Raw genomic sequence first — 15,111 nt, forward strand, 5'->3', positions numbered from 1 at the left:
CAGGGGATCACCAACGTTCTTCCTGAGGGAAACATGAAGGTCTGCATCGAATGTCATGGGAATTATAATTGTTGAGATATTTCAAACTGGACCAAAGTGGTGGCCCACTGAACCAACACACCAACATGTCCATCTTTTGAGCCATCATGCCGCTAGCTTAGCTAACAAACTGCTACAGTTTACCATTTTGTGATTACTACGCCGCCCTGTACTCACACCACCATTTCGCCATACTGTGGCACCTCATTACCCAACAAATCTAATTTTGCCCCAGTGAGGAATGTCGAAAGCAAAGCATGACACAGTGTGAGTGTGTGTGTGTGGGGGGGTAGGGGTGGGGGCTGGAGACAGTCATGCTGAGTTTGTTAGCAACATGACAATTTACACGCTGCATTTCAAGACGTAGAGGTCGTCTGGAATCAAGTAAAACTGGACCTTGAACACTTTCAAGTGAGTTCAAGTGATTTATTTAAACATAGCTACATAAAATGAAAATGAGTAAAAACTCTGCAAATACGATGACTCATTTTCCTTTTAACTCCTCGTCTGCATATCACTTTTCACATCCTTTCTTTACTTTTCGCTGGCCTCCTGCCATTTGACCCCGTCACTTACCTGAGATACCCTGATCCTCTGAGCCACTTGTGGTCTCTGTATCCCTCTGCTCTGGTACCCGCTTTATTCCTCGCTCGCACCCGGAGGCCCACCAAGGCCTGGGCCAGCCCTGCCTCTTCCCCCATGTCCTCCCCTTCCTCCTCCTTGGCCTCCTCTGGCCTCTGCGTTTCTGCATCCATCCCTCGCCACACCAGCTTCGCCCGATGTTCAGCGTCTCTGTCTCCTGCTGTTCTGAACAGCCTGTGCAGCTGGTGCAGGTTGACCCCTGTAAAGATGTTGGAGCATCCAGACTTCCTGCTTCGCTGTTTGGAACGTTTCCACTGCACTGGCAGCCCATCCTCAGAGGAGGTGGATGCTGGGGCCTCTGCCATGTTGCGGGGGATGCAGAGCTTCCAGGTGGTGATACAAGGATAAGAGGACAATAGCAGGGGGGAAGGCGGCTGACGGGAAGGTAGGCTGAAGGGGGAGATAAAGAGAGACCAAATTGGTCAAACTAATGAGATCACAGCCAAGTAAAGCTCAAGCCTTCAGCCAGCAGACACATTTCCATGGCTGCAGCCAAAAACCCAGTTACCTTTCTCTGATAAAGTCTTATCCTATTATTCTTCCAACCAAGCTGTCAGCTATTTTCTCAATTTTGGGCCATAAAATGTAATAAAATAGGTGAAAATATCCATCACTGTTTTCCAAATCCCAAGTTAACGTAAGCATATTTCTTTGTGTTGTCCAACGAAAAGCCTCAAACACAACGATATGAAATATAATTTCCCTTTTTAGAGATACTGGTTTAAAACTGGACACGGTTGATGTGCAAGGAATATGGATGGAAACCAGATGTCGCTCTGTTTAAGCTAAGTCAACCTTATGCTTCACATGTTTTTGCTAGTATTTTTCAGTTTTTTTGTCATATTAAAATATTAGAAGTGTCTCTATTCCATGTAGTATCCTGGTGGATTTTGTTTACAGATGTCTATAAAAACACGTCTACAATAATCTACAAATATGTATACAGTAAAGGAAAAACCTACAAATTATTTTAAACAACGGTATAATGTAGTATGATAAAAGTGCTTACCTTCCCCTCTGTAGTTTGAACGAGACAAACTGTAACCGTGCGCCAACAGCAGACGGACAACCTTCACACGCACTAATGCCGAGCCGACCCACTTCCAACCCGCGCGTCATTGGCGCGCGTAGCTCTGCACGAGTAAGTGAAGGAATAATCAAAGAGTAATCCATTAATGACGTCAGTGTCGATGCGCTCGCCTCATAACAATAATCAGTTTGAAAAGAAAAGGGAAAAAACAGCCAACAAGTCCTTGAAAGGAGACATTATAGAGCAGGTTATAGATCTATACACAGCACCAACCTGCAGTGCTTTTACTAAAAGTGAATATTACGCATGTGCTTCTGTTGACTGTTCTATTGTTGATTCCCCTTTCACCAAGTCTGTTCACTACTGAAGGCTAATAGCCCCAAACATAACCTCAGAGTCATCCAGAGGTCTGCTGAAACATAAAAGCTTTTGTAGATCTCTGTTTATCCACCATGGGTTCTTGATGTAAATGTATGAATGATGAATAGATTTCAGTATCAATGGATCATGTTGTATAATGATTGGCCACCAAGGGGCGCCATTGTCCTCCCATCTGTGGTAGGGTGAGGACCCATATGTTCTTTTTTTTAGGTAGACCTGCAGACTGTACGCTGAATGTAGTTTCAGACATAGTTACTGCAAATGATGGATTAAAGTTAGAGTTAACTATAGAACGATAGAATTAATCCATTTGGGGCTCTCTCTATAATCTTGAGAGCTGTGACACAAGGTGACATATAGTGGCAGGAGCGTTACTGATGCACTTTAACAACACAATGCTTCTGTCGACATTATTGGACCTCTGGTATAATAAAATAAGCCTTTTACAAACTACAGAAATAGCTGCCTCTCTGCTCTTTTACCATGTCCATAGATGCTGCTGGTCAGCATCCCAGGGAGTTTATCACTGTCATGTTTATTATAAATCTGTAAAAATTACCAAGAAAAACAAAATACAAAAAATAGACTGAGACAATCAACATAAATCAAATGAGCAATTCCAACTTCTGACAGTTTGACTTTTTCTTTTTTAATTTAAAAACAATGAAAATTGAAACTCATGACAACTTGCAGCTCTGAGTGAGTGTAATACAAAAGGGTGACGCACTAATCATTCAAAATAACTCCCATAAACAAAGGCCTAATGCTCGAAACTGTTGTAAGAACAAGAACTGTTAGCTGTGCCTACGAGAAGAGCTTTCACTCAGTACTCCACACATGGACCCTGAACTCATCACAGCTTTTTTATGTTTCTTCCTTTAGCTCCTGAAGGCCACTTAATTAACAGTGAACTAATTAACAGGTGTGTTGCAGGACACTTTAAAGCGCGTGGCGATCCGACTTCCCCCCCCCCTCTCCGACTTCCACTCATTCCTCTTGTCTCAGGAGCAGAAATACGGGCCTTTGTCTTTTACAGCCAACATGAGTGGGCTTTTTGCTGGACTGCTGGGGGCTAGACGGGCTCTTGCTCACAGACCAGGTGTGATGATCCAACAAAGAGCAAGTTATATCCGCGGAAAACCACCTAAAGATAAGATTGGCCCGGCGGTAGGTTTACAAATCAGTCCTGTTAAGTTTTCCAGAAGCTGCAGAATGTCTTGAATTTAAGACCCTTAAACGTATTCTGAATAAACTTGAAGTAACATGGCCCTGTCCTGCAGCAAACCATGTTCGTGCTGACCGTGATGACTTTGACCATCCTCGGGCCTGCTGGGTGGATACTCTCCCACTTGGACGATTATAAAACCCGTCGCTGATGGACGAGCCCCTGAAAGCATCGTGCACGAGTGTTAACGCCAGTATGCATGCTGTTAAAAGTGCCAGTTGAACCTGGTCGGATGTTTTTAACACAATAAACTTTGAGTTTCTCAATTTAATTGTCGGGTTGTCTTTTTTTGACTGGTGCAGTTCAGCCTCTACGCCACTAGGTGTCAGAAGCTGTCGGCGGAAGTGAAACCTCTCTCTGCTTATAAACGGGCTGCCTGCCACAGGGCATCCATAGCTGCGATATCCTGTTGTCCTGTTGGGAGTTTTCTAAATAACAAGTCATAGCGCGGAGCCGAAGTGCCTTTCTTAAATGCACCATGAAGCCGCAGCTGGCTGAGACCAACAAGCGCCCGAAAGCAGCCAGAGCTGAGGCTGCGCTGTCTCTGGAAGAGGAGCTCGCTGCAGCGATACATGGAGCGTTTGAAGTGGCTGTGGAGGTCGCAGTTCGAGAGGTGACGAAGCTTGTGGGTCAGGCAACGGGAGCCGTCTACGGAGAGATGCGACGGCAGAACGAGTCCCTCAAACAAAGACTGCAGAGGGCTGAAGAGATGCTGGACTCCGCGCGCATGGAGGAAAGAGGAGGCGGCTCTCCTTTTACGAATCACGTCCTGGACGACCGTGCGGAGCACCCGCATCTCTTTAAGCACTGTCGGGAAAGCCCCAGAGGAGACTCTCCTCCTCCAGGTCACAGCCGTGCGCACCCGTCTCCTGACTCCCAACACGAGGAGCAGAGATCAGGCGACGGTATGAAGACTCAACGTGACGGAGACGATGGATGTGCTGGTGCTTGTGATGCCTTGACTAAAGGTGCGTGGGCCTAGCACTTGAGTATTTCCCGTTCGACCACTTTCTTCATACCTTTTAGGTCCGTATAAAGTAGAATATATATTCTTTCTCAAATGGTAAGTGTGCACGGACACTGTTCATAAACGGTGCTGACTGTTTTCACACATTTGGCATTCAACACTTGCTAATTCCAACTGCAAACGGCTCCCCTTCATTTCTTTATCTAGAAGCTAATGTGAAGGATGAGATATCTGTTTAATGCTTGTGAGGGCTACTTGTATACATTTACTATTGTAACAAAAATCCACTATACAACGTGGTATTTAACACCCACTGAAAACCACAAACGTGTCTAAATCCTTTGATTTTAGTTTATTTTTAAAACGGTCTTAAGCACCTATGATGTCTTTGGGATCATTGTTCTCTTACAGCACGGTCACATTTAGTTAATCCTTAAAGTAACTTGATTCATGTACACTTATCTAAATACAAATGTATGGCATTCACAGAAAATGTGTTCAATTATCTGTTGAATGAATATTTCACCAGACAATTTATAGAATATACATATTTTATTATTAATAATGTATGATGTTAACTTGCTCACTGTGTGTACCTGTGATCTTTTTGTTTCCAGAAGTCAGTGAAGAGATCTCTCGTCTGTGTGAGGTGAGGGTAGCCGGCATCAACCAGCCGTGTACAGAACTGGCAGCTCAAGAACGCGACTCGCCAACACTTCCCAACGGGGAATGCGAGTCCACTTTAAAGCAGTTTATTGTCAAGCAGGAGAAGCCAGAGGAGGAGGGAGATGGTTTAGCCGGCTGTTTAGACTTGATGAAAGTGGAGGATTTTAGCCCGGAGTGTATGACAGCGGTCCAGTCCAAAGTGCTGGAAGAGTGGAAACCAGAAGTGCTGGACATTCAGTGCCAAGACTCAACCGCTTCTCTGTCCTGCACCAGGCTGGCTCAGGGTAAGAATGAAAGCATAATAAGTGCCCAGTGTTCCCTCTCTGAAACAGCATCTAGACCTCAGGGCACTTACAATAAAAGATACCTCCACCAAGGTGGAATTTGATCAAACGTAATTCAGTCCGAGGCCTTTCCATTGGTTGCTTTGGTAGTATTGATCAGTTCTACAAACAATATGAAATCCGCCACTTTGCATGATAGTCATGTGACAGTCATCTGCTAAAGTTCAACATCTGGACTTCCAATTTGGCTGCTCAACGTCAATGTATTCTCATAATATTGTGAATGCAGTCAAACCATCAAATGATTTGATAAAAGCTTCCAAGAAATATCTCTGTATTCTTATGGCTGATGTATACAAAAAAGTGGACTCATCTGCCATGTTGAAGATGATCTGTAACGTAAAACATTGATGAAAATGTTAAAACTTGCCAACAAAATCCTCTGTTTATAAATGTAAATGGCTTTAAGATGAAAAATGTTGTTCAGTTTAACCCCCACATGACGGATAACAGATCCATCCCTCTTCTCAGACTTCCCAAACATCTTCCAGTCGGACGAACCAGCTCCCATCCTAGAAGAACCTCCACCGGCTTATGGAGTCCACATGCGGACCGGCCGCAACCTCGGCCACACCTTAACCAACCTCTACGCCTGCAAGTCCTGCGGCCAGACGTTCCACCTGCCCAGTTTGCTGCGGCGGCACTACGGCCAGTGCCAGCAGAAGCTCCAGCAGTGCTGTCAGCAGCCCGTAGACGGAAGCAAGAGGACCAGGCTGCAGCTGTACCCGCCGGGCTGCAGCCCCTTCCTCTGCACCGTGTGCAACCGAGAGTTCAACCGCATGGAGAACCTCAAGACTCACCTTCGCATCCACACAGGAGAGAGGCCGTACACCTGCTCGGTCTGCTCCAAGTGTTTCCGTCACTCGGGGGCGTTAACCAGGCACTTCCGCATCCACACCGGGGAGAAGCCGTACATCTGCGGACAATGTGGGAAGTCCTTCAGAAACTGTGGGGGGCTTAAATTCCACCAGCGGTCACACAGCAAGCAGCTGAAGTAGCTACACGTGTTTTTTTAAACGGCTGATGGTATACAATGCTGAATATGTTTATCATTTATATGTAAAAGTAGGATCATACTTACTGGCTAATATCAGATTGTGTGTGTTGGTCTAACCTTGACTTAATCTCTGGCTGTTCCTTAAACTGTCGGCCGGGGACCATTTCATAACTGTCTCGTCTGCACCGTTTCACATTTCTGTGACAGGTCTTCCCTTTGAGAACAAAGATATTGTTTTTCAGAGCTCTCAATCTGAAAGGAGAATCTCAACAAGTTATAGGAACTGTGATGTGCCTCATGCTGAGGTCAAAGCATAAATGATTCTTACTGAAACAAATTCAATTAGCTGCATTCCAGAGATGTTCTATGAATCGGTTCAATTCTCATGAGTAGAAAGACAAAACAGATACTGTGATCGGCCGCTGCTGTATGCGATGGCTCGGTAGCAAAGTGTGGAACCATTCATTGTAATTCTTAGTTTCAATTCTAACTTGTTTTATAAGAAAGTTAGACCGTTTTTCTTATTTATGACAATTTTGTAATAACTTCGTTTTCAAATATGTATTTTATTTGGACATTAATTTCATCAATTACTTGTGCAAATTGCTCAGAAAGTGGGCAAAGTATGTCGGCTTTGGTTTACTGTACCGACATACAAGGAAAGACTGCGTGTGCTCCTTTGAAATGGCTAAATTTCCCTTATGAATTGAAAACAGTTTAAAGATCAGTGAGCTACACAGGTCATCAAAGTGTGTGAGAGAGACTTACTGTCTCCATCAATAGACAGTGAGTCTAAGTAATATCTATTTTTTCACCTTTGTATTTAGGACTACGGTGTTTTATCTCTGCTCCCTCTTTGTTACTCCCTGCGTGCATGCTAGCCAGAAAACACAACTGTCACCAAATGTCCACCAGCTGCTGCAGAACTGGGCTTCTGTCCCGTGGAGGACGGCTTGCACCAAAATGACAAACGGCACTTTTCAGGGATGTTTTACTTTTAAATCCCAGTGACGCTGTACGCAAAAACCTAAAGTGTGACCTTGAAACGTTCAACTTAACAGGATTGACTGGATCTTAAAAGTTGACGGTTTCCTCCTTCACAGAGAGGTGCGGCTGTGGTCAGCTTGAAGTCACGTCAGCTAAACACCCCGTCATTCAGTAATGAGGCCCGACGCTCACTCCTCAGCTGAACTGTGTATTGAAACTGTCAATGACTAAATCAGTGTGAATGAGTTATTGCCGTCTGGTTCTCCCTCAATCTCAACATTAGCCTCCTCCTGCTCTGTTGAACTCCTCCAGCTGTTCTGTAACTGCCTCGCTGCTTTCAACAAGGCATTATGTTACGAGGTTATTATTAAAGTCACCTTCCATTCAGAAGTGTGTTTTGGCCTTTGGTTGCACTGGAACAAATTGTTGTAAAAAAATGGGAAAGTCTAGACTAATGTACTGTTCTTCAAGAATACAGATGAATATACCAAATGTTGGCGTGTTTTATGGTGATTTTACATTATATGCCGGAATGTTAGTTTATTTACAAAGGGTAATACAACCCAATACTTTTGCATTTAATTCCCAACAAATAAAAGAATCACAATAGACATTCAATACATAATTGTTGCAGTTGAATACATGTTCTCAAGACAAATAATAAAGGGACATTTGTATTACATCACAAAACTCACAATGTACTGCATGTTGAGAAAAAAACTAATAAAATCAAAAAATCTTTAATGACCGGCTTAACTGAACTCATGAGGATAACCCCAGACCAGTAGTGCCGAGATCGAAAAGTGGCTGATGGTATGCTACTGTTGTTCAGCGGTAGGTACCTATCCCTAAAGGGGTATGCTACTGTTGTTCAGCGGTAGGTACCTATCCCTAAAGGGGTATGAACCGATGTTCAGCAGTAGGTACCTATCCCTAAAGACGTGTGAACCGATGTTCAGCGGTAGATACCTATCCCTAGAGTGGTATGCTACTGTTGTTCAACACTTGTCATATTAGTGGCGTCAGGATCACAGTGAAAGAGTGACATCTAGTGACCACAATGATGTTATTTCTGTTCTGAAACTATCTTTCATCAGACAGGTTTCACTGGTTTAGTTTCACTCCGTCATAAACAAACTACACACAACACACTTATTAATACATTCACAAGTTAACAAAAACACAAATTAGTAATTTGATATGGTTAACTCTAAATGCTGCCGTATGGGTATTGTGCAATAACCAGACAGAAGAGGTACACTGATTTTCTCCCACGGACGCTCAGGTACACTGTGTGGTTGCAGTAGCTTGTGCCCTTCTGTTTGCTGATCTGTGAACCATCTCTCTGTTATTTCTCTGGACGTTTCTGAACAAAGGAACAGATCCCTCGCTCTCCTCCTGTAGTTTTCAATCCCAAAGTGACTCTCATGTATGTAATTAAGCATGTCCTGTCTCAGTTTGTGGAACAATGATCTGGTTTACCAGCTCTGTATTTCACATCTAAATATAGACAGTGCAGGCAGTGTGGCTGCACTGGGAGTGTGGTGTGAGATGTGTGTGTAAGTTACAGTATTGTACTATAAAACACTATTTCAGTATCATACTGTCAAACAATATAGCAGTTATACTGTAAAGCACAATCACGGTAAAAGTGTTTTACTGTAAACAGGTAATTGTAACAGTGTTAGTAATTTACCACCTAAATACAATAAAATGTCACCTCACCAAATCTCTTCTCAAGTCAAGAAATAATATATAAAATAAGTGTAACTACAATTCACCCACAAGATCAACATACGGGGTGATTCTTCTGCTGTTTTCTGACTCTAGAGTTTCACCTTTTTTCCTGACTTTCTTTTTGGGAAACAAAGAACCCAAATGAAGTGCAGCGTTGGATCTCTTTCCCTCCCCTCTCTCGTTATCTCTGTAGCTCAAAGACCCTCCCAAAGTTGAGAAAAAGTGTTGGCACCATCGACCCAGAAAGAAATCTGTGTGTGCAGCAGCATGCCAGTCTGTGTAGACAGTGTGAGCGCTGTCTCGAATGCAGAAGGACACCTTCACAGGTTCAACACTGACTAAGCTCGTTATTTCTCTTGCAACTGCCAGCCTCAGGTGAGATCCTAATTACTGAGACTTTTCTATTGCTTTGAAAGGTAATTAGTTAATGATCAAATAGAAATGTGTGTGACATTGTGTTGACTAACTAGTTCACAATCAAACTAGTTGTGTGTTGTGGCATGGTTATGTTGCAGCCTCTCTGGTGATAGCCAAAACTTTACTTTGATGCCTTAATTATTTTTGTACATATCAAGAGATTTTGACTGTTAATAGTCTCTCTACACTGTGATGTAATATACAGGAGGTAATATAGACACATTTAAATGTTGCGTACTCAGCTGTGCATAATCTATATACCAACATATATTTTATAGTATAGTCAAATATCCTCAAATAGATCAAATATTCCTTTATTGAATAGCGTGCAGGATACATTTACGACAATCATGTAAGATGGGCGTTATATCAGAGATGAAAAGTGAATATGTCATCACAACAGCACTGTGGAGATAATTTTCCTCTTGGGGACAATGAAGTATAAAAGTCTAATATTGCCTGAATATTGAAAAGATCAAACCCCTTCAACCCCCCCCCCCCCCACCCGTCTACACCTATTTGGGGTTCAGTGGGCCAAACCAGAGAGCTATTGTTCCCCCGGGCAGGCCCAGTAGTGTCTGTTTTGTTTCTGTCCACAGAGACAAAACGTTTGTGGACTTAGTCAACTTTTTTCCAGTCTGGTAGCTTCTGATGTTTACTTTCGAGGCGCATCTCACAGGCCTGTGACCGTGACAGCAGTGTCGGCAGCAACACAGACGCACTCGTCTGTTTCAGCTTTGAAAGATTTGCCAAGTTCACGTCCGTGTTGTGAGAAGTCAGATTATACTGCGATGATCTTAAATCAGTTTTTGCAAATTGCAGCTCTGCTGTGATTCACAGTAATTTAAACGTGTAATTCAAATTTGTTTTGTTGTTTTTGTCCCGTGTTTAAAGTATTCCTTTCAATGTTCCAGGTATGAGGGCCTGCTTCGTATTCCTTTGCTTACTGGCAGCAACATTTGCCCCGTCTGTGAGTAATGTTTTTTTTTATTTGACATTTGCCATGACAGATGATGTGATGTGAGATTTGTTCAATGCATTATGAATTATCCCTATTACATCTAGGTAAAGAGCAAACCTCATGGAAAACATCATGGATTGCATAAGACTTCACATGAAGCCAAAGAAAAGGTAGAGCAGGACTCTAAAAACATTTTTTTTTTTTAAATGTACTTGATGATGATTTCATGTCGTAAAATGGGATTTTTTTCTTTTCTCCCGAATAAGGACATTATCACAGAGGAGGCCAACGAGCCACAGATCTTACCCACTCTCGTCACGTTTGAGGCCAGCAGCCAGGAGCAGGAAGATGAAGAACTGAGCTCCCAAGACAATGCTGATGCAAACAAGGAGGAGGGAGAGTTTGAGGAGACTGAAGGGAGAGACAAAAGCACTGCAGTCCTGCTAAGTGAGGAGGAGTTGGTGGACTTTTTGAAGAAAGAAGCAGAAGAAGAGCAGGAAGCAGAAAAAAGAGTGCTAGAGGAAGAAAAAGAAGTGGAGACGGACAAAGGCAAAGTGCAGCCTGGTGAGGCCGTGGAGGACGACGAAGCTGAGGTGAAGGAGAGGAAGTTGGACGACAAATTAGAAACGGAGGTGACAGATGAGGAAGAAGAAGAAGTAAAGGATGAGAGTGTAGAGGATACTGAAATGCTGCAGAAAGGCGAAGATGAGGTGGAAAATACGTCAGTCAAGGAAAAGGTGGAAAAGTCTGTCGTAAAAGTAGCAGACAGAGAGGAGCAAGGTTCATTGATGGAGGAAACAGATGGAAGCACAGAGTCAGAGATCCCCGTTGATCTTGACTATGCTGCTGATGGTGGCATCTCACAACCTCTACAGATTGTATCTGCTAAAATAAAACCCCAAACAGATGTTAAAGAGAGGGAACCCCTTCAGAAAGGACTGCCCACCATTGCAGATGACTACGAACAAGACACACAAAACACTGAGGCAGTGGACAGTGAGGAAGTGTCTGATCAGGACAAGGACAAAGATTCTCAGGTCAAATCCAAAGATGTTGATGAGAAAAGACCTGAAGCAAATGTGGACCCTCAAGAACCAAAGAGAAGTACAGGGTTTGAATCAGGTTCTGAACCGGCTGGAAAGGAGGAAGAGAAAAGTAAGAATGACAGCGGAAGTCTCACCAAGGGAAAAACAAGGAAGCAAAAGAAGAACAAGAGGGCGAGGAAGCACTCCCCACAGACTGAGGAAACACAGTCTGGACCAGAACAGAGCCAACAGGTTCCTCAGGCGTCTGAGGGCAGCAGTATTGACAATACAGTCCAAAAGGAAAAGAGGAGAAGAGCAGGACAATGGGTAATGCATTCACTTTCTTTTCAGGGGCTATGATCAATATTCCTGACTTATAATGGATCACTTCACTACTTGCAAAAGGCCTCAACTGTTCACTCTCATCGCTCCTCATAGCAACGTTTGGTAGCAGCAGGCAGCTGTTGGCTCATTTTAATATCTGAAGAAATATCTCTTTTCCATGTTTCTTTTCTAGGGTCCTTTAGTAGGAATGAATCCAGTGCAGATCAGAGCCACAGTGGATCTCTACCCCAGCTCCAGGACCTCTGTTGGTGGAGGCGCACATCGCCCAGAAGCCCCTGCTGGTTGGTTAATTCAGCACTCACCGTACTGACTAACGCACTATCCCAACAGCCTCACACGGCAATCTGCTGACTGGGTCATTTAGCTAAAACTTCCGCATGACTAGTGTCACTCTGCGTCATGGTCACTACCAAAACACAGCTTGAGGTTTGTACAATGGAGATCAAGTTGAATTTGATCGCTGTATAAACTCAGATGGCAGAGGAATGTCAGCGATGGTGTGTTGTGGTTACAGCTCACCGTACTGCAAAATAAGACCAAACCAGTCCTGAAAATGATTCCCGATACAACTGGTTTTAAAATTCAGACAAAGTATATAGGTCAAAGGTCATTGCAGTGCATGTTTTTTTCTACTAGATCCATGTGACGACTTTCCCTGCAAACGTGGAAAGACGTGTAAGCTCGATGCGGACAATAAGCCGAGCTGCGCGTGTCAAGAGCCGTCAGCATGTCCTCCCGGTGTGAATGAGTTCGATCATGTGAGTACGGATGATCTGTTGAAAGATAGACCGGACTGGAGTTCAACAGCTGCTGCACTACATCTGATTGTTGCTCGTTGTTCAACTTCTGCAGGTTTGTGGAACAAACAACAAAACATATGAGACATCATGTGAACTCTTTGCTACTAAATGCAACCTGGAGGGCACAAAGAGAGGACACAGGCTTCATCTGGACTACACTGGACCATGCAAACGTGAGAGCTAACCTCTGTACAGAGTGTATGGTTTTAAACATTTCCTGTTGGATTATTTCACCCTGATCTTCGTCTCTGTCTCTCTCTCAGTGATACCTCCATGTGTGGACACTGAGCTGGTCCAGTTCCCTCTACGAATGAGGGATTGGCTGAAGAATGTGCTGCTGCAGCTTTTTGAACACGACTCCGTGTCTCCTGGCTTCCTCACACCTAAACAGCGTTTTAGAGTAAGACCCACTGCTCAAATGAATATATGGGATTCTGGGCTTTTATGATTTTAAAGTACTATGATTTCTCTGCAATTTATTGTGTTACTTTTATCCAATCAATCAGTCCACTGGTGAATCAGAAAGTCCCACAGCAGCTTATGGAAAACCTATATAAAATGTATTATCGCTAACAGTTTATGTTTTAGGTGATCACAGTCGATCAAACTTTGGTGTTCTGTATTCTGCAGGTGAAGAAAATCTTTGAGAGCGAGAGGCGTCTTCATGCCGGCGATCACTCTGTTGAGCTGCTCGCGCAGGACTTTGAGAAGAACTACAACATGTACATCTACCCGGTGCACTGGCAGTTTGCACAACTGGACCGACACCCTTCTGACAGGTACATTTTATTCCTCTGCGCTTACGGTGAACTTTGATTTTTCTCAACTTTCAGATTACATTTAAAAATTGATCATAGCGTGAGGTGGAAAGCTTCCAACGACAGGATTGGCTAATGTCAAATATTTAACAAATCCCCAGCCAGAACTGGGCATGGTAAATAATAAAACTCATTCATGAGTGTTGTGGTAATGCAAACACACTGTACTGTATGTGATTAGACGCTCACAGTGATCAAACCTGGGTGTTTGTCCGTCCTGTGCAGAGTCGTGTCCCACTCAGAGCTGGCCCCGCTTCGAGTCCCTCTGGTGCCGATGGAGCACTGCACCTCCCGCTTCTTTCAAGAGTGCGACGCTGACAAAGACAAGCAGGTGTCCTTCAAAGAGTGGACTTCCTGTTTTGGTATCAAGAATGGTAAGAGCAACACTACGTCACCAACATACTGTGGTACGCCTTTCTATGCATTGATGGCTTTAACTGTGACATAAAATATCTCTTATGAATTTGAAGACTTTTTCACTAAAAGTTTTTTAACTATTAAGGGACATTTTGTACTTCCGTGTCCTGTTATTTTAATCAAATTCCTAAATGAGAATGTGGATCATTTATTTTTATTTCATATTAATTTTTATTTGTTTTAAAATGACTGACAATAAATATCCAATTAAAGTAATGTACCATCACATACTGTACGTAGCAGTTATGGGTATTCTGTAAAAACTCCACTTTATCCGTGATTTGTTTATATTTGTTTATTTTCTCATGCAATTCTACAGCATATGGCAGATACTTTATTTTCCATCCTATTAATACCTGCTATCTGTTTTCTCCACAGATGATATGGATGCCAACCTGCTATTCTGAGCTTCCTTTTGACCTCCATCGACTACACAAGCAGCTTGAAGCCTCCATGCACCTCATAAGAGACTCGTCTGACAGAAACAGATGAAAGAAACTCGTCTCTACCTCCTGATAGAGCAAGTGTTCGTGGTCATTGCTGTTATTTTGCGTCAGGCTAAGCTTTGGATCTGTTTTTTTTATTTAGACTAAGTTGGAGGGATTCAGTGCAGACGGTGAAGAACCCTTTTTCAGTGGGAAATGTATAAAACAATAACTGTGTTTTTTATCTTAGTGGTAAACGCTGTAAATGTTTGTCAGTGCATATACGCTTTGTTGTAGCTCTAATTAAAGCTTTATGGATAGCAGTGGACTTCACTCTGACGTACAGAGCATATAGTTCAGTAATAACAACTTTCCTTGAAAGCCCTGAAATAAAGTTATTGCATCATATTCGTGGATTATGTGGATCCCATTCGGGAAACATCTGTTTATGCTTTAATACCGTGTTTTAGTCATTGGTCAATTTCCCTGGAGCCACCATGACATGAAAATACGACCACTGCAACATTGGTTTTGAGAATGCAAGTCACTGACACCTGGTTACGGTTCACCACATAATACCGGCCCTCTGTAAGGTAACAAAGCAAAAAGTAGCCTTAGGCATGGACATGATTACCATGATGGAAACCAAGTAGGTCAGGCTCCCCTGCAGCAGCTGATTCCAGTCGGAGCTCTCCAGCAAGGTGGGGCGATCCTCGCGGGGACGGTAGGCACGGCCCACGTGAATCCACAAGGGCAGCGGACTCAGGGTGCCGGTCACACCGTTTGCTGTGCTGCCACAGAGAGATGCTGGAGGAAACCCGCAGGGTGCCCCGTTGACTCCCGTCAAGTGCAGCTGATCCGGGTTTGAACAACCAGCAACAAGCTGGG

The 15,111-nt window shown here is 43.5% G+C and overlaps 2 protein-coding genes across 3 annotated transcripts; both read left to right on the forward strand.

The window, feature by feature from the left end:
• Positions 1-3,698: 3,698 nt before the first annotated feature.
• LOC116392975 (zinc finger protein 345-like) lies at positions 3,699-7,867 on the forward strand. The gene is made up of 3 exons (XM_031864843.1): positions 3,699-4,285; positions 4,902-5,234; positions 5,766-7,867. The coding sequence occupies exons 1-3, from the start codon at positions 3,796-3,798 to the stop codon at positions 6,290-6,292; spliced, it is 1,350 nt and encodes a 449-aa protein (XP_031720703.1). The 5' UTR covers positions 3,699-3,795; the 3' UTR covers positions 6,293-7,867.
• Positions 7,868-9,309: 1,442 nt separating this feature from the next.
• On the forward strand, positions 9,310-14,602 carry LOC116392971 (SPARC-like protein 1). Of its 2 annotated transcripts, none has more exons than XM_031864836.1 (11): positions 9,310-9,390; positions 10,347-10,402; positions 10,498-10,563; positions 10,660-11,745; positions 11,936-12,044; positions 12,400-12,521; positions 12,616-12,736; positions 12,827-12,963; positions 13,194-13,342; positions 13,607-13,755; positions 14,177-14,602. In XM_031864836.1, exons 2-11 carry the CDS (start codon positions 10,349-10,351, stop codon positions 14,203-14,205), a joined length of 2,022 nt encoding a protein of 673 aa, XP_031720696.1. In that variant the 5' UTR covers positions 9,310-9,390; positions 10,347-10,348; the 3' UTR covers positions 14,206-14,602. The 2 variants fall into 2 exon arrangements, with proteins under 2 accessions (XP_031720696.1, XP_031720697.1); XM_031864837.1 differs by lacking the exon at positions 9,310-9,390 and adding an exon at positions 10,146-10,207.
• The last annotated feature ends 509 nt before the right edge of the window (positions 14,603-15,111 follow it).

This window comes from Anarrhichthys ocellatus, unplaced genomic scaffold (assembly GCF_004355925.1).
Source record: "Anarrhichthys ocellatus isolate YVR2014 unplaced genomic scaffold, GSC_Weel_1.0 scaffold31, whole genome shotgun sequence".
Lineage (NCBI taxonomy): Eukaryota > Metazoa > Chordata > Actinopteri > Perciformes > Anarhichadidae > Anarrhichthys > Anarrhichthys ocellatus.